Raw genomic sequence first — 21,370 nt, forward strand, 5'->3', positions numbered from 1 at the left:
TGTTTTTATGCTTTTTACACACACACACACACACACACACACACAGTGCGTTGAGTGTTGTGTTATTTCAAAAACACTAAAGTTTAATTGTAAATATAATAACAACAATAATCGTTTTCCTTATTGAGGCAGCAGTGCATTTCTGTTATAAATCCCATTTGATAGCTACCTGTGATCTTTTTAACGTTACCATAGCACTTTTTCTAATATTATATTCTGCATCTTTACATTCGGTATTCGTTAGGGTCTGTAGTTTCCTTTCTGTTTTGTGAAAAGAAGTTGGCAGAATTCCTAATTTTCCAGTTTCTACAAACACTTATGTAATCATAGAAAAAATTCTTTGACTATATTAATGAAATCCACTTATAAATACATCTGGTCCTGGGTTATTCCTTTTTTCCTTTGAGAATTCATTTGTGTCTTGGTCAACTTCTCTGTTCTATTGGTTAATTTAAATTCACTGTTATTTTAACAAATTGGGTACTCTATGTTTTGTATATTATATGTTCATCTATTTTATTTAAATTACCATCAATCTTGTTAGACTGTTATTAGTCAAAGCTGGGTGTGATAATTTTCTTTGTTGTGATTGTTTTAATTTTTTATATTGGTTATTTGGTTTTTTCTTTTTTCTGAGAGTAGTTAATAGTTTTGTCTATTTGATTAAGTTTTTAATAATGTACTTTTAGTAATTTAATAATTCTTTTTTGCTTTTAATTCTCCTTTTGTATTTAGTTTGGTTTTTTATTTGTTGCTTTTTTAGTTTTTTTTTTTTTTTTGATTGCACACCTAATTCATTGATCTGTTCTTTCTTTGGTGATGGCTGTGTTTCAGCATATAAATTATCCCTTAAGAGCTACTTTGGCTACATCTCAAAAGTTTTGGTGTATTTTGTTATTGTCGAAATTTTCTTTTGTGAAATTGTCTGTTATTTGTATGATTTATTTTTTGACCTACTAATTCTATAGTAATACATTATTAAAGTCGTCCATTAAGTTTGAAACTTTTCTTCAAAACTTGTTTATCCATTTTAATATGTTGGGATCAATAAAGATGCATTTGTATGTGAGGTGTTTATGCCCTAGCTAGCCTAGCACATGGTCAGTTTTTATAACAGTGCTATGCACAGTTGTGTACTTTTTCTATTCATTAGAGGCCAGAGATTTATCATATCTAACTTCTCTAATGTTCCATTCAGATTCCTAACTTCTTTATTATTTATCTTTTATTATATTCATCTAGGTTTTAAAGGGATACATTGAGGATCTTTCATAGATCCTCAGTGCCCTTTTTCTTTATGAATTTGATTACCTTTTTCCTTTAAGCTTTTGGATGCTATTCCTTTCAGTGCATATACACATTAGTTACTGATATTGATTCATTATCTATGGTGCCGTTAAGCTTAAGGTAGGTTTCCTTTTCATTTCTTTTAATCTTGTCTATTTTTATTGTTGCTTTGTCTGAGACCATGAAGGATACTTTTTGTTTTTTTGTTATTTGAATTCACCTGAAGCATAATAGATTTCGCTTCAGGCCTTCATTTATTTTGAGTGTCTTTTTTTTAGAAAAAACATTTTTTCATTCAGAATCTAATAAAATGGGCATTTTCATACACAGAGCAGAGCAGAAAAAGAGGATCGTGTAACTGTGGGTCTCTTTTATGTATAGTTGGAGCTTGCTTTGCTTTTTAAATTATCATAAATTCAACCTATAGCTTTCAGAGCAGTCCTATGTATCTGAGTCTTTCTGTCCTTGCCTATTCTCCTGGACATTAAAAAAAATTTCCATGACTCCCTTGTCTTTTTTATATATTTATTTCACTTGATTTATTTTCTTGGCTATACACTATTGCCGTTTCTTCTCTCCTTCCCACCTCTGCCATTGGAGAAAAAAAGAAAACTACAAATCCTTCATAATAGATAAATAAAGGCAAGCAAAATAAATGCCCATGTTAACAGTATTTGAAAAATGTATCTTATTTTGCCTCTTGAGTCTTTTGCCTTTTCTGTCAAGTGATGTAGGTAGTTTGCTTCATCATCACTCCTCTGGATCATAACTGGTCATTGCATTGATAAGAGTTCTCAAATCTTTTAAAGTTGGTTTACTTTCTGACGTTACTGTATAGACCTTTTCTGGTTTTGCTCGCTTTGCTCTGTATCCTTTCGTAAAGGATTTACCAAATTTCTCTGAATCCTTCCTTTTCACAGTTTCTTATAACTGTCTTCATTTTAAGCTCTTGGCTGACATCTTTTAAAAATGTGTTTATTGTAGACTTATTGTAAAAATTCTGTTTTGTCGTCCATTCTGCTGTCCTCTTCTATTTTATGTGAGTTTTAGTCAGTTCACATTTTGATTATTTGTAGTGTAGTTCCATATATCATGTTATCTCTTTACTTCTGTCGTCCTTTAAAGAAAAATGGGTTGAATACAAAGACTGAGATCAGCACTAATGATGTGATGCTGAAATGATCTGCTTCCCTCATCCAGATCCTATCCTGAGCACTGGTTTTTACAGGCTCTTCCTTTTAAACTTCTGTTTGCAGTGTGCCCCATGAACTGAAATTCATTCTGCTTGTGATTATTCCCTCCTTGACCCGTCTTGCGTCCCACACCCCACCCCTCTGTCCTCTTCCTATCTGCCTTTTTCTCTCAGTTTATTACTGTGTTAGACTCTGAGCGTCTGGCTTATATAATTCCTCTCCATCTAGAGCAGATGAAATTCAGATTCATGATTCCTACCCCTGTTTTAGGATGTTCTTCTCAGAACCTACCTTATTGATGAGGCATAGGAAACGCCCCACTTCTCATTTCTTCCTTAGTGGTTTCTTTTTCTGCCTTCCCTTTTCTTTGCTCTAAGGATCATTAAGACAGAACCAACCCCCAACCTCCCTGTTGGTGACCCTTGAAATCATAAGGATTTTAAAGAGCAACTTGTCTCTTCTGTCCTTATTAGAGGGTAAGACACCTCATCATGTTTAGGCAGCCAGATTGTGCAGTGGAGAGAGCACTGGGCCTGGTGTCAGGAATACCCGAGTTCAAATACAGCCTCGACACTTACTAGATGTGTGACCCTGGACAAGTCATTTAACCTTGTTTGCCTCAGTTTCCTCAACTGTAAAATGAAGATCATAATAGCACCAACCTCCCAGGGTTACTGTAAAGATTAAATGAGATAATATTTGTAAAGTACTTCCTAGAACAGTGTTCAACACATAAACACTTAATGAATATTTATTCTCTCCCTTCCCTTTATATTAATAGCTTCCAGGTCCTAGGCGATTCCGACTGTATCTTCTTTGTACTTGAACTCTTTGTTTGTGGCTCCTTGCAGTATTTCTCCTCTCACTTGGAAGTTTTGTTTTTTGACTATGACATTTGTAGAAAATTTCATATGGAGGTTCTTTCCAGGAGGTAACTAGATCTTTCTGTTTTCATTAGCCCTCTGGTAATAAAAAATCTGGGCAGTTTTCAGTGCTCTTTTCTTGTAATGTCTTTGGGGTCGGTTGAGGTGCAGGGGATGGGTTGAGTTTTCCAGGAGTTCTGTGACTCTCAAATTGTTTCTGGCCTATTTTCCAGGTCAGTTTTTTTTTATAGTAAATACCTGCTATTTTCTTCTTTTTAAAAATCTTTTTGATTTTTATTTGAATATTTTTTGTCTGTCTTATTGAGTTCTATTCGATCTATTCTGATTTTCAAAGTATTGGCTACTAAGGTTTTTATCTTCTATTTTGAGCTGTTCTCTTTCTAGTTTTTTCCTATTGAATTTTTCATTTTAAAAAATTTCTTGCATTTTCTAGGTGGTCTTAAAATTGTGGATAATACTCTTTAATGGGTTTTCTTCTTGGGCAGTTCTTGATCCATAATATTTCTCCGTAGTGCTTACTTTTAGTACGTTCTCTTTATACATATTACCATCTTTAGAGGTGACCTTGGGCCACGGTCAAGCTCTACCCCCTTGTGTACTCTTAGATGGGTTGGTCATAGCCTGCTTTAACCCAGACTAGATTTCCTAGGTTCCTGCTGCTGACTTCACCTTCCTTAGGTGTGCCTGTTGGCAGAGCATAGCAGTAGGCAAGCTTTGATGCTCCTGATCAGAGTTCTGTATATGAGTGTTCCTGATAAGGACCTTGCCTTGATGGAATCCTAATAAAGCTTCAGTATTCTAATTTCCTTATAGGCCCCACTGAACCACTGGAAATAGGAGGAATGGGTCTGAGGGCAGTGGCTAGCTAGAGGCAGTGGCTGGGATCCCATCACGTGGACACGCCTGCTGTTTTCTGGGAGAAATATGAGTTCATGGACATACCTGTTCTAGTGAGCAGTGAGGCACATAGGAAGAAGTTAGGATATTGGGGGAGAATGGCAGCTGGGTAGGAGCAGTGGGCCTGCTGTTCAGTGGGGCCTATCAGGAAGTTAGCGTATTGGGGCTGGGGGCAGCTTTATTAGGATTCCATCATGTTGTCTTATGTTCTCCTTAAAGCTGCCCCAATAAAGATGTTGGGTTCTCATCCCTTCCAGGTCACCTGCAGTCCTTTGGATGTTTTCTCTACATCTTTTGTGGGTCACCCGCAGGCTTTTGTTCGGCCTCAGCTGGTGTAGGCTTGATCTGTTCCTCTCTTACTCTCTCCTCTTCCTGTTGTTCTTCGTCAGGATGCTAGAGCAGGCTTCTCGTCTCAGTGTCGGCATTTGTGCTGGCTCTGCTGTTGTCTGACATTGTCCCCTTCCTTTGTCTACAGCTTTTGGCTGTTCTTTTTTCGCAATCCTGAACTGGAGGAAGTTGCTTGCTTATGTTTTTCTTCAGATTTTTCGTGTTTTTCACTTTGTTGGTCTTTCTGGATCACAGGTGTCAAATTTGCTGCCTGTTCAAAACCCCAATTGGGCCTGAACCATATTAAAATATAATTGGGAAAATGTTGAATAAAATAAAATACAGTACCACATAGGTAATGTTAATTTGTGGTTTTCTATGTTATTATGCAGCCAGCAAAGGATCTGTTTCTGTTTGAGTTTGGTATAACTGTGAATTTTCATACATCCATTTTTAACTAGAGCCCTCTGAAATTAATTTTTACGGTCGTGTTAATAGTCAAGTTAGTGTAATGCTTTTTGTGTTCTGCAAGAAGACTGACTGTTAGAAACTCTTCCAAAATATAAATGAAAGTATTTGCACATTGTACATATTTGTCCCTCCTTTCGATTTGTTTTCTTCTCTTTAAAAAAAATACCACAAATATAACAAATATCAATAAACACAAACATTTCCATGTATAAGGACTAGAAAAAGCAAATTGCATATGAAACAATCTCTATCACGTAATGCATTTATTTTTCTTGTAATTATTTATAAATGAATTTATGACTTTAGAGTAATTCTTAGATACTTCTTTGTTCCTTTTATGAAAGGAAAAAAGGGTAGAGTTAGTTTTCTTTTAAAGGAAAGAAAATATATCAATTTATTTGAGTACCACAAGATCGATCATCAACTGATCTGCCATGTAGTACCTTAACAATAGGAAGGAAGAGTGACAGTTGCAGTCAGAACTGTGGCTCACATCCCACCTGCACTGCTCACTGCCTTTGTGATCTTTGGCAAGTCTGCGTCTCTGTCTCTCCCACCTCTCTCTCACCCCTGCTGACTACACGCTGGTGTTCTGTCCACTGCACCCCCAGCTGCCCCTTGGCCAAGCCCCTTGAATCTCTGTGGGCCTACGCATTCTCATCTTTAAAACGAGGATGTTGAATTAATGTTTCTTGGGTCCCTTTCAGTTTATTATGGTCATGAGATGGAGATCCCAGTGGGACTAAAAGCAATATGGAAGTAACCATTTCATTTTACAAAGGAGGACATCCAGGCCATGAGGGGTGCTGTGACTTATCCCCATGATCACCCAGGTAATGGCAGATTTGAATCTGGGTTTTCTCCCAAGTCCAGGTGTGTCTTCACAGTGCCATGCTATACCAATAAATTCATCCAGAGGTGTTCCCCTGCTTCAGCACTTACACACTTGTTATTCGCTGATTAAATTATTTGATCCTAAGCTCTCCTCATTCATCATGTCCTTGACGCCCTTGCTCGTTCACACTGTTAACCTTTAGTTCTCCCGGTTCCTTCCCAGGCCATCACCTTTGCAGTGTCTGCAGTTTACCCCTTTCCCTATCTCCACTCGTTGGTGAATCAACCAAATTCTACACTTATTCTCTATATTTGACTCTCCTTTGATCATTGATAACGCTTTGCCAAACCCAGCCTTGGATTACTCCTCCTGTCTGCTGCCTTGGCTCCTGAACAGAGCTAGATAAAGTTACGAAATCCTCTGATTGGGTCCACTGCAAATGTCACCAAGCCAATCCTTGATCTACTCATCAGCAGTCATTATAAGCCTTTTCATCCTTGCTCCAGTGTCCCATGGGATGTCTTCTCACTCTCCAAGCTGAGGAATGTTGCATCATGAGTCAGGGTCAAAACTGAGGCTTTTCACCATGACCTTGACCTCTTCTTTTTAATTCCATTCATGAAGCATTTATTAAGCCCTTACTGTGTGTCAGACACTGTGCTAACTACTGGAAATGCAAATAAAAGCAAAAAGAAATTCTAATGGAGGCAAACAACCCATAAAACAAATCTAAAAGAAATGAGGAGAAATCTAGACTAGAGACTAGGCAAGGAACAAACGAGTGAAGCTGGCTGAGATTGCTAGAGGAACTGACCTATCAGAGGAAGGGTCTAGTTGTGGAGTGGGGAGAGTGACTTCCCAGAGTAAGAAGTCTGGAGAGTCACGAGCTGCCCTCAGAAAGGAAAGAGCAGCAAACAGCCCCCTCTGATGTAGCCTTGGTCCCATGGGTTTCATTACCTCTGTGCAGATGATTGCCAAATTGTGGGTGTGTTGGATTGGACTTCCCTGGGCTTCTTAAAACACAGCATAACCCTGCAGCACTCATCCTTCCCCTTACAGCTTCATCTCCTGAGCTTTCCTATTAGGAGAAAAAGAAGTCTCCGTGACATCTTTCTCCTTTTTCTCTTCCTTCCTTCCTTCTCTCACGTTTCCTTCTCATTTTTCCTTCTCTTTTCAGTTGCCCAGGGCTGTTACATGATGTTGGCATCATGGGCCAAAGAGGTTGTCGACTCCTCTTGTAGCTGTCGAAACCTCTTGAAAGGCTGTCAGACTACCTCAATGATAAACTAACATGTATTGTAATTAATTGTAATCAATTTATTATTGCTCTAGACTGTATGATGGAGTTACTCGAAACAGTCCAGCTTATTCCAACAGAGGAACGAGGGGAAAATAAGCCTGAGAAGCAACAGTATTTGCTGCAGTGGTCCATATTAGCGTAATAGGAATAACCTGAATTGAAAGACTTAGTTAAGATTACCTATTGGGGGATGTGTTTGGGAACAGATATTGTGTGAATTGGATAAATATAGTTGCTGATAATTCTTGTATACTAAACAAGATTGCCTCTATTTGGGGCGGTACTTTTTTTTGCAGCAGAAATGGTAAATTAATTGTTATGTTATGTAGCAATACTCATTTCAAATAAACAAAATATTTCTCATTTTGTATGTGAAAAAGCACTGGGTTTGAGTTAATTATATACTTGTATGTCTGAATTGTGCACTTAACCTCCATGAGACTTTCCTTACCCATAAATGGGCATAATATTTATACAGCCTACTTTGTTTTACTTTTTGGGAGTTTTAAAAAAATCGGAAATTAATGGACACCAAGTAGAACTAGTACTTCCATATACATTGTAAAATTGAAAGAGAGGATTATACATGCAACTGAAAATTTCTTTTTTCAAGTTTACTATTCTTTTAAAATATATAACAACTTCAAAATATAACCTTCAAAGCTGTCTTACTTTTCTGTGGGTTTTTTTTTTTCTGAAGCCCTGTCCTATACTCTTCCTTGCTTACCCTCGAGATTCCCAAATGGAAATAAAAGAATTGCAAAACTCTTACAATAGTACATATCATTAACAAGCAAAACAGATTCTCACATTAGCCGTGTCCAAAAACACGTCTCATTCCACCTTTTTAAGCTGTCAGTTACCTGTGAGGAGGTAGGTGATAATGTGCGTCACTGTTGACACTCTGCACTTGTGGAATCAGAGTTCTTAGTTGTTTCAGAGGTGTTTTACTTTACAATGTTAATTTTTTTTGCTAGTTATGTCCCCCCCCCCTTTATATCAGGTTGTATAAGTCTGTACAGATTTCTCTGGAACAATCCTTTTCATCATTTCTTGCTGTGCAACGCTAATTACATCTATTCAGATGCCTTGATTTGGTAGCCATTCACCAATGCATGGACACCCTCTTAGGACAGTATTTTACTGGATTGCTTTGAGAAAAACAATTTTTTAAAAATCACCATAAAGTATGAGTTTTTATTGTGTGAATGGACTAGAGCAGGGGTGGGGAACCTGTGGCCTTGAAGCTACGTGTCCCTCTAGGTCCTTGGTGTTGCCTTTTGACTGAGTCCAAGTTTTACTGAATAAATCCTTTTATTAAGGGGATTTGTTCTGTGAAGTTTGGATTCGGTCAAAGGGCTGCACTTAAGCACCTAGAGGGCCACACGTGGGCTCAAGGCTGCAGGTTCCTCACCCCTGGACTAGATGGTCACAGAAGTCCTTTCTACCTCTCGGTTGTTGTTGAAGTTGCAAAAGATTTGGGACATTTGACTGCCAGGGTATACGATCCTTTGTTCATGGTCTGGAAGGTTGGCTTCTAGAAAAATGATAACTGTATCCAGAGTTACTGGTCATCGGGTTTTATAACCATTCTTGGTGCTTTTATGTTAAATTTGTATTGCATCTCTGAACTGCTCAATTTATTAGATGGCATGTTACCATTGGAAGGTGATGTAGTGCATGGTAGCCGTGATGGGGAATGGGGTGTGCGTGCGTGCGCGCGTGCACATATGCATATACTAATGGAGACACACCCATTTTTCTTGTCTTCCTAAGACCATATATATGTGGTATTAGATAATTTGTGGTCAAAATGAACTGTAAAAAAGAAAAGCACAGCAAATTACCTATGCTTTTTTTTTTCTCTTCAGAATGCTTATTATACCTCAAAAACAAAAGACATCATTAATGACAGACCATTTGGAATTAGAGACAATCTTCAAAACCCAGGAACCTTTAGAAGACCTTTTAAGGTATTGCTTACGTGTTGATATTGAGTTTCAGTTTTGACTATAAAATGATTCTGTAGGTCTAGTTTTCTGCATATGCGTTTTATTTCCTTTGTTAGTTAATGCATGACAAATGGTTGTATCATGTCCTGTCAACTGAAAATTTATCTTTCAGGACCCCTGAACATCAGTATTATTTAGTAAATTTTCTTAAGATGACATTGAGGGTACTGATAAAAATTGCCAAATGCAGCATAGTTTTCTCTACAGTATATGTTAAAGATATTTTATTAGAATTATTTGAAAGTGGTAATTTTGCATTCTAGTACCTTGCCTTTAACCAAACTATTTTCGTTACCATTAAAATCCTACTTAGATGACTCCAGAGATTACTCTGGGTTCTCATAAGCAAAACCTATAGCAGAGCACTTGCGCTAGATGGTTGTACCAACCTATTTATATTCCAAGAACGAAACTGGCTAAGGCTAGAGAAAGGTCATCACCTGAAGGTTGGGTACCAGGTAATGAATTTTTTCAGCTGTAGGAATTTACGCATACCACTGCCAAATTATAGGGATGTTGTAATCTGCTTCCTTGGAAGGAGTATTTACTGTGCATTGATGAATTCACAGCTCCTGAGAATTTCACATGTTTAATTAACCAGAACATTCCATTCCCAAATTTGTTGTAATTTCCCTGCTTTTGTAATTTTTGGTACTGTGTTTTTCTTATCTCTGTCTTGGTTAAGTTGCAATCCAGAGTTTTTCATAGTTGGAAATGATAGGGTAGTTGGAAAGTTGGAAGGGGGCAGACAAGCATAGGAAGAAGCTGTCTAAAAGTCTTAGGTTAGGACACATTTGGCCATCTGGATGACATGAGTGATCTTACTCCGTTGCAGGCGGCAATCATCGCTCTTAGCTGCTAAGGACAGTATTAGTGGGGATTTGTCATCCATGGTGATCTTTGCTGTTTGTGGTGATTCACAAGAATATATATTTCTTAATCATTCGCTGCAGTGTTTAGTTAGGATTGTCCAAGGATCTTAATTGGTCCTCATCCTCTCTGTGGAGAGATTTTGATTTTTTTCCCAAAAAAAAGATAGAGCATCGCCTCAGAGCAAATGTAAAACAGCAGAAAGAAACAAAGCCGTTGTCCTAAGACAGCCTGAGAATCCCCAGGAAAGACCTGATCTCCAGCTGGGAGAGACCTCAGTGACACATAAATACCTCTAGCAGTCCTGAGGGCAACTGGGTTGAGAGGCAGCATCAGCCTCAGGAGTTTTCACCTTGGGTACAGTCTGGGGGTCATAAGGCTGAATAGGAGAAGAGTGAAGGAAAAATAGGAAGGAGAAAAATGTGCAAGTGATTATAGCTTAGAATAGGATGAATTTACCCATAAAACTTGGAAATAGAGAGCAGATTAAAAATGTGAATTCAACAATATATTGCTTTTAGGAAACACAATAAAAACAAGACATACATACAAAGATAAATGTCAGCAGTGAGATTTTATTATGTAAAAAAAGATGGGGAAGTAGTAATCATAATTTCAGACAAAGTTAAAGCTAAAATAGAGAAAAATAGGGAAACTACACTATGAGTGCCATCCCACAGTTCTTATTCACATTTTTTTAATATGGCATCATTTCTGGGAGTAAAAGCAAATCTTGATCGAGTAACAAGTCCCAAAGACAAAAAAGGAAAACCCTTTTTCATTTGTTGTGATGGAATAGAAAGAAATAAGGCATGCAAATTAGATAGGAATGTAAGCAGGTTATTTGTTTTCAAGTTTTATCAAAAAGCTAAAAATTGGGACTTGTTTTTAAGATGCCGCAAGAAACTGACCTTGACTGCCACCATGTAGGTTAAAATGAAATAATGTATAAAAAAGTATATATTTGAAGAATCATCTGACCAAACTTTTTTTAACCATTTCATTCTTATGTACAATACGCACACGAATAAGCCAAATCTTCATAAGTCTGGCATATTTACAGCAATCCTAAATTCTTCTCTGCAGGTGATTCCTACAGTGGGATAGCAGTCTTTATAATTGCAGTTTGACCAATATATAATATGCTGTGCAGTCAAAAAAGAAAGCATGGAACGATTCTATAGTGCATTAAAATTAATCGAATACGAAATGTCTTAAATCATATTGTCAGGATCTTCCAAATGTAGTTGATGTTAACACTACAGAAATCAGACCTGTTACTCGATCAAGATTTGGTTTTGCTCCCAGAAATGGTACCGTATCAAAGAAACAAATGTAGGATGGCATAAAAGTACATCATGTGGACATGCACAATCAGAAAAGGAGACAGAACAGACAGCCCAACTCACCAATAAACTGCTAGCTGATAGCCAAGCACCAATATGAAAAGAACTAGAGGGAAACAGGGAGCCCATTGGGTGGGTCTTCTGAAAGATTTATGGGGTGACATCAACAATTGTAGGGGCAGCGAGGTGGCGCAGTGAGTAGAGCATCGGCCCTGGAGTCAGGAGGACCTGAGTTCAAATCCAGCCTCAGACACTTGACACAGTTACTGGCTGTGTGACCTTGGGTGAGTCACTTAACCCCAGCTGTCCTGCCTTCCCCCCTCAACAACAGCAGCAATTGTGGAGGATGAGGAAAACATGCAAGGCAAGAGATCTGCCCCAGTGGAGCAAATTATTACAACCCAATGAATCATAAATTTATCCAAGTGTCATGAAAACAGGGTTTTGTTTCGTTTTGTTTTGTTTTTAAAAAAAATAGCTGAAGAATATTCTTACTGTCCCCCAGTACAGAAAAAAATCTTAATTTTCAGTATTCCAAATCTTTGTTCATAAATAGGGTCCCAAACTTAAGCCATCATTAGACATCAGTTAACATTTTATTCTCTAACATAAGATTTACTTTAGCGCGTGAGCTCCCATAAAGCTGTGGCATAATGAGCTGTAAGGAATTTACGGTATAAATGTCAGTGGGCAGGTACTAACAAGCTCATACCCAAGCTGAGAAGTTGCTAGTTACAGCATCGAGGCTAGAGTTAAAGTTTTCTCACATGGTCAGACTGAGGTGGATAAGATAACACTGGTATAAAATACAACAAAAGCACCCAAGTGTTTCTGCATACTTTGGGGGCAGCTAGGTGGTGCAGTGAGTAGAGCACCAGCCCTGGAGTCAGGAGGACCTGAGTTCAAATGCGCCCTCAGACACTTGACACAGTTATTAGTTGTGTGACCTTGGGCAAGTCACTTAACCCCAATGGCTCTGCCTTCCCCCCTCAAAAAGAAAAAATATAATTCTGCATAATTGTGAATGATTTTTCTCTTGCTGTAGATTCTCTAATCAAGAAGGGTTTTCTTCTTAACCCAGTTTTTCTCTCAGTCCTTCTTCAGCCATTTGGCTTTTGCAATATTTTCTTGATGTCTCTGTTTCTTCTTCTGCTCCTTTTCCCTGGCCTCAATCGTCTTTGCCGGTTTCCAAGATAGTACTGCACTTGCTGGAAACAGTGGAGTCAGAGCCAGAATCACTGCAGTACGGAAGCCACATGGAGCCTTTGCAGCCCACTCCACCACGTACTCAGCTCAAGCTTTTACATCAGTCATCTCTGTAGCTGTCCTTGGAAAAATCCTGTCCAGAGATGTTACAGCAGGACCATTTCTGACACCCATCAGTCTCCTCCGTGTCACACCTGCTAACCTTGGGTGGTCTGCGGAGCTTTGTCCTGGGCCCCCCTTTTTTTCCTCGCTCTATACTGTTTCACTTGGTGATCTCCTCAGTGCCTGTAGATTCAGTTATCTTGGTCATGCTGATGAATCTCATCTACTTATTCAGCCCTAACCTCTGCTGACTTCCAGTCCTGCATCTCCCATGGCCTGTTGGACATTTAGAACTAGATATTCTATAGACGTGTTAAAGTCAACATGTCTGCAACTGAACTCATTATCTTTATCTCCCCAAACTGTCCCCCCTTCCAAAATTTCTTACTGCCGTCAAGGGTGCCATCATCTTCCCAATCTGTTGCCAAGGCCTGTTGATTTACCTCTGTAAAATAAATAGGCCCCCTTCTCTCCTCTGATACTGCCGTGCTGCTGGTACAAGCCCTGATGTTGCTTCACACCTGGTCCATTGCAGCAACTCCCTGGTTGGTCTGCCTGGTACAAGTCTCCCCACTCAGGTCTGTCCTCCACTCAGCCATCACAGTGATTCTGCTAAAGCACAGGTCCAACCATGTCACCTCCCTACTCGGGAAATTCCATTGGCTCCCTGTCCCTACAGAATCCTCTCTTTGGCCACCCACCACCCAGCTCCCAGTCATTCTAGTCTTCTTACACCTTTTGCCCCACCCCATGCTGCTTTTTATGATAAAGTAGCACTGACCTCCTTGCTGTTCCTCAAACAATGCACTCTGTCTCCTGAACCTGGGCATTTTTGCTTGCTGAAGCTTTTGTTCTTCTTATCTCCATCTCTTGGCTTCCTTAAAATCTCAACTAAAATCCCACATTCTGTAGGAGGCCTTTGCCAAGCTCCCGTAAGTCTGGTGTCCTTCCTTTGTATCTTGTTTGTACATAAGTTGCCTGCATATTGTTTCCTCCATTTGAGCTCTTGCCTTTCTTTGTATCCCTAGCACTGGCACATAATAAGTGTTTAATATGTGATTATTGATTGGTTTAATGTATGATTATTGAGTTCATAACTCTCCCAAATGTCACTGTAATTCTGTTTTTTGGAGGGTGAGGCAGGGCAATTGGGGTTAAGTGACCTGCCCAAGGTCACACAGTGTGTCAAGTGTCTGAGGCTGCATTTGAACTCAGGTGCTCTGCTCACTGTGCCACCTAGCTGCCCCCATCACTGTAATTCTTCCAGGATATTGAAAGCTGAGAATGAGGTCAGACTCATTGGCCTTGACGTGCCAACAGACTCAGGTGCGTTGACTCACTATTTTTGTTACTGCTGTCTTTGATATTTTTTAAGTAGAACATTTCTCCCTAGTTTGGAGACGGAGTTGAAAAGTATTTCTTATAAGGGGTCCCTGTTGGTAGTTCTGGGCAGACATGCTGGCCGCAGCAGTGTCCTTTGCCAGCCCTTCAGTTTTGTCCCTTTCGGGTTGTTCAGAACTTTTCTCCTTCCCTTTCCTTCCGTGAGTGTACTTTGACTAGTCCTTGCCTCAGCCTTTTTCCTGGCCCAGCAGTCTATTTGAGAGTTTGTTCCTGTGGATACACAATCTGATTTTATCTTGGAAACCAGCAAGAACAAAGGAAGGAATTCACTGCACGAAGTATGCTGGATTGCCAGTACGTTCACAGGTCATGAGATGACTTGATGATGTTCTTTCCCAACAAGATATATCTTTTTCAAATGAGTGTTTTGTTTAAAATTATTTTTTAAAAATTAGATATCAGCAGTTAGGTATTTTTGGGAGAAAAGTCACTATGTTCTTAAACATTAATACAGAAAAGTCTATTGGATTTTTGGTCACATTTTTTGGAGATCAAAAACTAAATGTTTATTTTTGAGCTTAACCAGGTATAGATATAATAGGGATATAAAATGATTGTTTTTGAGACTCCAAGCCATATAATCTAGTGAGCTAGTTATTTTTTTTAAATTCGTAGTCAAAATTTGTACAGTCTTTCCAATGAAGTGGTAGTTTATTTGCACAGAACCTGGCAAGTTGTTTTTAATTAACTTTAATGAACTCAGCGTCACCTTATTAGATCATTCTTTGGATATCTGAAGTACTTACTATCAGAGTTATCCTACGTTGCATTTTTCTTTAAACACCACTGTTAGCTGTAACAATGTGACTGTGTCAAGATGATGTCTGAAAATATTATTTTAAAGATGAAGTGGAGATATTATTGAAGATAAAACTAATGTGTTATGTATTTCAAAATATTGCATACCTCACATTTGAAAATGACAGTTCCATCATTGTGTCAAAAAAGTATGACTAGGGATAGTTTAAAACTGATTTTGTCTTTTTTTTCCTTACAGAACAATTTCATAGATGGCAGATTCCAGCCCCATTATAAATCAGGCCTAGTACTGAAGGGTTTGTATGTTCAAGCTAAGTACCAGCGCTTACGGTTTACTGGTTCAAGGGGATTTACCACTAATAAATTCAGAGAAGAATTTCTAAAGAAAGAAAAGGTTAGTTTGATTCAAGTCATGTTGTACAATTTTAAGTGATTCTAAAGCTCTCAATTTATTAGAATTTATCGTGAATAATTTAATTGGTTTTAATTAAAATTTCTGAATACAGCAACTTTTCTCATGGCAGAGTATAAATTTAAGGGGTAATTCGAATAATAAGAATATTTAAGCATAAAATATTTTTAGCTCCAACTCATGTTAATAAAATACAGAATAACTTACTTTAGATCTTCTGGTATTTATATTATGATTGCAAAATAAATTGTACAAAATGTGGATAAACGGTAAATAGCATTTAAAATGTAGTTTTGTTCAACTTTAATCATAACGTAATAGTCCATGATTTCAGTGTATTTTAAACCATTAAGAATTCTTGGAAACCCAGTCAATTGCAGTCTTCATCATTCACTTCACCTAGTTTTTTTTTTTTTTTTAAATATGTTGTCTTTACCCCATTAGCCCATGAAGTCCTTGCAGGCAGCATTTGTCTTTTACTTTTCTTTGACTCTCCAGCACTTACTGCAGCACCTGGCACATAGGAGGGATTTAAGAATACTTTTTCATGGCTTGTGAATTTAATTTTTTTCTTTCTACTTTACCCTATTACTGCCATGATCCACCAGAGCTTACAGGAGGATACTTTTTGTCCTTACTACTTGAAGCAGTTGCACTGTGTCGGCCTTTAGCCTAAAATCCCTGTGCTTTGGCATAATTGTGGGCAATTTTTCAAGCCACAGGCAGGATGGCCATGTCAAAGGAAGCCAGTTAAGAGTAACTGCTACGGCCAGATCGATGTTAGAGGTTCCGTATCTGAAGCAGGCTTTGTTGCAGTTTCAGAGTCCTCACGTTTCTGGTAGTTCTGTGAGCTTCTGTTCTCCTCACTGTCTTCCTGGGTTTGACTAACTGGTCGGTTGCTCTGGATTTATGATTCCTCTTGAACTCCCTACTTGTCCTTGCTGCTATTTTCTCATATCCCTGCCTATGTTAGAATATTCTGTTCTGATTTGGCTTCTGCCTGATTGACTGCTCCCTTTACATGTTTATGCAACTGCTTTGTATTCTTTTGGGTCTGTTCTGCTCCTACTCCTTGGTTCTAATGCCATTTTTAGCCCTTTGCCTTGGCTCTCCTAGCTCTGGGTTACTGTCCTATAACTTTATTCTACTCTATCTGTGGTCCATCTGAACAATAAACTAACATTATGCTTCAAGTGTTTTATCAGAAAACAACATGAACTTTAGGTGGTCAGATGCCCTGTCATTTAGTGCATCAGAAACAAACCCTCAGGGCACTGTAGGGATAAGTGATTTCATGATAGGTTAAGGTACAAACCTTCTCATGAGAGGCCCAGCACAGGCCTCCATTTTCCCCGCTGATTGCCTGCCTTTTTTCTGGAGGTTCATTTACATTAATGCTTTGTTCATTTGAAAAAAAAGTGCAAATTTTGCATCAACGTCCATTCCAGAATCTTTCCAGGTTTGTCCTTCAGATTATATCTGTACGCGCCTGATGAGTGAACTTCCTTCCCATTGACCCACCATCTCTCACAGAGGGTAATTCCTCATAATGGATGATAAAAATAATTTTCTTCATTATATGACCTGTATTTTTAGGGACTGAGACCCATGTAGGTTAGGATACTTTAGCAGTTACTACATCAGCTTAGATGAATTCCATCCTAGAACTAAATTCTGCTGTCTGCTGTTCAGTGGGGCCTGGCATGAAGCCCTGTAGGGTGCTCACTTCTGCCGCAAGTCCTATGTGATTCTTTGTTTAGAGCCTCCTGTGTTTGAGACAGCGGGTTCACCCAGTTTGTTGGAGGCTTTTGTTGCTTTTTTCCTGGCATCGTGAGAATGACAGTAGATTACTCTGACTTCTTCTCATCCCTTACCATACAAGCGGGCCGTTTTCTCTTTGTGCAGTATTTTTCCTTGATGATAACATTTGCTCCTCCTCCTCACTGTTTATGTGTTTTATCACCTTCTGCATGATATTTAATTTTTGGTCCTTCACAGACCGTTGAAATAACACTAGTGGAATGTTGCTTTTAAAAAGGTCAGCATTTGTTTCCATGGAAAGCTTGGGGCGGGGTGGAGGGGGGGGTTGTCATTAAAAGAGCATTGAAATTCCCCCAAGTTATTCCAGCCTGCTCTCCTCCTGTGCATTTCCCACCAGCTATTCTGCTTGGTTTTTCCAACTCCACTAATAGCATGCTTCCCCCAGAAATGTCATCATCCTGGAGATTGCTTCAACTGTGGTACTCAGCACCACCTCAGTGGCCTTTCCTCTGATTGGGGGGTGGGGGGCACAACCTTCATCCAAAAGCCTTCCCTTTATAGAAGTTTCAGATTATCCAGTTCTTTATTTCCCACCAGCTGGCTGCACAAAAATCCCCCTCCTTCCCACCCCAGATACCTGGGTACCCCCATCTTTTCAGTTTCCTTTTGTGTGTTGTCTTCCCCCATTAGACTGTAAGCTCCACGAGGTCAGGAACTGTCTTTTTTGTTCAGGTTAACATACATTTTATTCAAAATATTATGGATACTTAAACACTAACCATACAGATCCACATTATTTTTATATGTAATTTATTTTCGGTTTTCAGCGTTCACTTATATAAGATTTTAAGTTTTGAATTTTCTCTCCCACTTTCTGCCTTTCCCCCGTCCCCAAGACGGTGAGCTGAGCAGTCTGATAGAGGTTCTACGTATGCATTCATACTAAACATATTTTCATATTAGTCATGATGTAAAGAAGGATTAGAACTAATGGGAGGAACCACGAGAAAGAAGAAACAAAACAACAAAAGAAAAGGAGAGCCAATAGTCTGCTTCCATCTGCTTTCAGACTCCCAAGATCTTTCTCTGGATGTGGCTGGCATTGTCCATCGTGAGTCTTTTGGAGTTGTCTTAGATCCTTGCATTGCTCAGCAGAGCTAAGTCTTATCAAGGTCAGTCGTCTCATAATGTGGCTGTTACTGCGTACAGTGTTCTCCTGGTTCTGCTCATTTCACTCAGCATCAGTTCATAGAAGTCTTTACAGGTTTTTCTGAAGTCCACCTGCTCATCATTTTTCATCAAAGAACAGTACTCCATTACATTCATATATCACAACTTGTTCAGCCATTCCCCAATTGATGGACATCCCCTCAATTTTCAATTCTTTGCCACCACAAAAAGAGCTGCTCTAAATATTTTTGTACATGTAGGTCCTTTTCCTGTTTTTATGATCTCTTTGGGTTACAGACCTAGAAGTGGTATTGCTTGGTCAAAGGGTATGTACATCTTTATAGCCCTTTGCGTATAGTTCCAAATTGCTCTCCAGAATGATTGGATCAGTTCACAGCTCCACCAACAGTGCATTAGTCTTCCAGTTTTCCCACATCTTCTCCAGCATTTATCATTTTCCTGTTTTATCATGTCAGCCAATCCGGTAGGTGTGACATGGTACCTCAGAGTTGTTTTGGTTTGCATTTCTCTAATCTAATAGTGATTTAGAACATTATTTTCATATGACTATAGAAAAGCTCTGAAAACTGCCTGTTCATATCCTTTGAACATTTGTCAATTGGGGAATGACTTGTATTCTTAAAACTTCCATTCAGTTCTCTCTATATTTTAGAAATGAAGCCTTTATCAGAGACATTGGTTGTAAAAATTCTTTCCCAGCTTTCTACTTCCCTTCTAATCTTGGTTGTATTGGCTTTGTTTATGCAAAAACTTTTCAATTTAATGTAATCAAAATCATCCATTTTGCATTTCATAATCTCTATCTCTTTTTTGGTCGTAAATTCTTCCCTTCTCCATAGATCTGACAGGTAAACTAAGGAACTGTGTTTATTTGTATTACTATACCTTAACACAGTATCCTGTTCTTTAGAAGACTCTTAATATTGTTTATTGACTCTTCAATTCTAAGCCCAATTCATTCTCCATCTTTACTGACTGTCCTATGTTCATACAGATGCATGTTGTAATATAGGCCATAGACAGTCTTCATCTGTTTACTTGGTCTTTTCTCTGTGAGTGGTTAAGCCAAACTCTCTTAAATGATTATAAGTCTCTTCGAGGAGACTATACCGTTCCAAATCTTGATGCATTTTTTCAGTGTCATTGTCACACAAGTATCCGGGGGCCCTCACCAACCATAGAGAATATTTCTGCATCTTGGACCCTCTCTGGCTTTTCTCTATTACATTGGATGACACCTATAGCAATACTTCAGCAGAGTTTATCAGAGGGTTGCTATTAATAGAACATGGTTATTTCTGTTATTTCTTTCAAAGAAACTGAAATTATTTTGATGAGCGAATGGTAAACAGTTTGTTGCAAAAGAGCCTTTAAGATAATGTTTTACTCTACAATTCTAAACACGAGGGATAATAGGATCCACCCTCTTTCCTAGTTGTTACATGGTTTAGATGTCATTCACTTTTGAGCATTGTATGCAAAAACTACTTGCTTGGTCATTGGCAATGTAAGTGAAAGTGCCTTCCATTTGTGCAGGTGATACCGTATAAGTAAATAGGCAAGGAGTTGGTGATCTCTTCTGGGTCACCTGGGTGGTGTTCATACAGTCCAAGATTGTTTCTGCCTCTGTAGTACCTTACTATTCTTCAGACACCTTACATCTTGGGTTCTTAATGCTCTCGCAGTCGTGTCTCCAATCCAGCTGCTTTTCTTGTCTTTCGTGCATGATAGTTTAACCTCTTATAAGCACATTCAGGACTGTGATATAAAGGTCCACCTGTAGTGTTTCCACTGTCCTTGGGGGGAAAACAGTTTCAATAGTAATCTTCACAAATCTTTTCAGTTTTCCTTTAATTTGTTATTATTTTTATCCTTAAATGCGTTTGGGATGATTTTGCTTAGTGGGATACTTTGCTAGACTTTGTAAAAGGAAGGTTTTACCCTGTACTCCTTTCTGCTTTGTGAAGTAATACTGTTCATAGTCATCACTCTCAAGATTTTTTTTCTTTTTTCTTTTTTCTTTTATATTTTAATTTAATTTATTTAATATTTTAGTTTTCAGCACTGATTTTCACAAGAGTTTGAATTACAAATTTTCTCCCCATTTCCACCCTTCCCCCACTCCAAGATGGCATATATTCTGGTTGCCCTGTTCCCCCATCAGCCCTTCCTTCTGTCACCCCCCCCCCATCCCCTTTTCCCTTACTTTCTTGCAGGGCAAGATAAATTTCTATGCCCCATTGCCTGTATATCTTACTTTCTAGTTGCATGCAAAAACTTTTTTTTTGAACATCTTCTTTTAAAACTTTGAGTTCCAAATTCTGCCCTTTTCCTGCCCCACCCACCCTCCCTAAGAAGGCAAGCAATTCAACATAGGCCACATGTGTATCATTATGCAAAACCCTTCCACAGTACTCATGTTGTGAAAGACTAACAATGTTTTGCACCTAACTATCCTATCCCCCTTTATCCAATTTTCTCTGTTGACCCTGTCCCTTTTCAAAAGTGTTTACTTTTGATTACCTCCTCCCCCATCTGCCCTCCCTTCTATCCCCCCTTATTTTTATCTTCTTCCTCCTTCTTTCCTATGGGGTAAGATACCCAATTGAGTGTGTGTGGTATTCCCTCCTCAGGTCAAATCCGATGAGAGCAAAATTCACTCATTCCCCCTCACCTGCCCCCTCTTCCCTCCCAACAGAACTGCTTTTTCTTGCCACTTTTATACAAGATAATTTATCCCATTCTATCTCTCGCTTTCTCCCTCTCTCATCTCTTAATTTTATTTTTTTTTTTAGATATCATCCCTTCATATGCAACTCACCCTGTGCCCTCTGTCTATATATATAATGTATATATATAGTGTATGTGTATATATATGTATATTCCCTTCAGCTACCCTAATACTGAGGTCTCATGAATCATACAGATCATCTTTCCATGTAGGAATGTAAACAAAACAGTTCAACTTTAGTAAGTCCCTTGCAATTTCTGTTTCTTGATTACCTTTTCATGCTTCTCTTGATTCTTGTGTTTGAAAGTCAAATTTTCTATTCAGCTCTGGTCTTTTCACTGAGTATTGAAAGTCCATATTTTGCCTTGGAACATGATACTCAGTT

General features: G+C 38.6%; 1 protein-coding gene and 1 pseudogene across 3 annotated transcripts in view; one reads left to right on the forward strand and one right to left on the reverse strand.

The window, feature by feature from the left end:
- Nucleotides 1–21,370, forward strand: part of BCLAF3 (BCLAF1 and THRAP3 family member 3) — a 122,632-nt gene that overhangs the window by 79,858 nt on the left and 21,404 nt on the right. For all 3 annotated transcript variants that reach the window (XM_036745898.1, XM_036745897.1, XM_036745899.1), the window contains exons 11-12: nt 9,066–9,167; nt 15,129–15,284. In XM_036745898.1, coding sequence (XP_036601793.1) covers nt 9,066–9,167; nt 15,129–15,284 — 258 coding nt within the window. The remainder of the gene's footprint in view (nt 1–9,065; nt 9,168–15,128; nt 15,285–21,370) is intronic.
- LOC118838555 lies at nt 12,512–12,736 on the reverse strand (annotated as a pseudogene).

This window comes from Trichosurus vulpecula, chromosome 2, assembly GCF_011100635.1.
Source record: "Trichosurus vulpecula isolate mTriVul1 chromosome 2, mTriVul1.pri, whole genome shotgun sequence".
NCBI classification, from domain to species: domain Eukaryota; kingdom Metazoa; phylum Chordata; class Mammalia; order Diprotodontia; family Phalangeridae; genus Trichosurus; species Trichosurus vulpecula.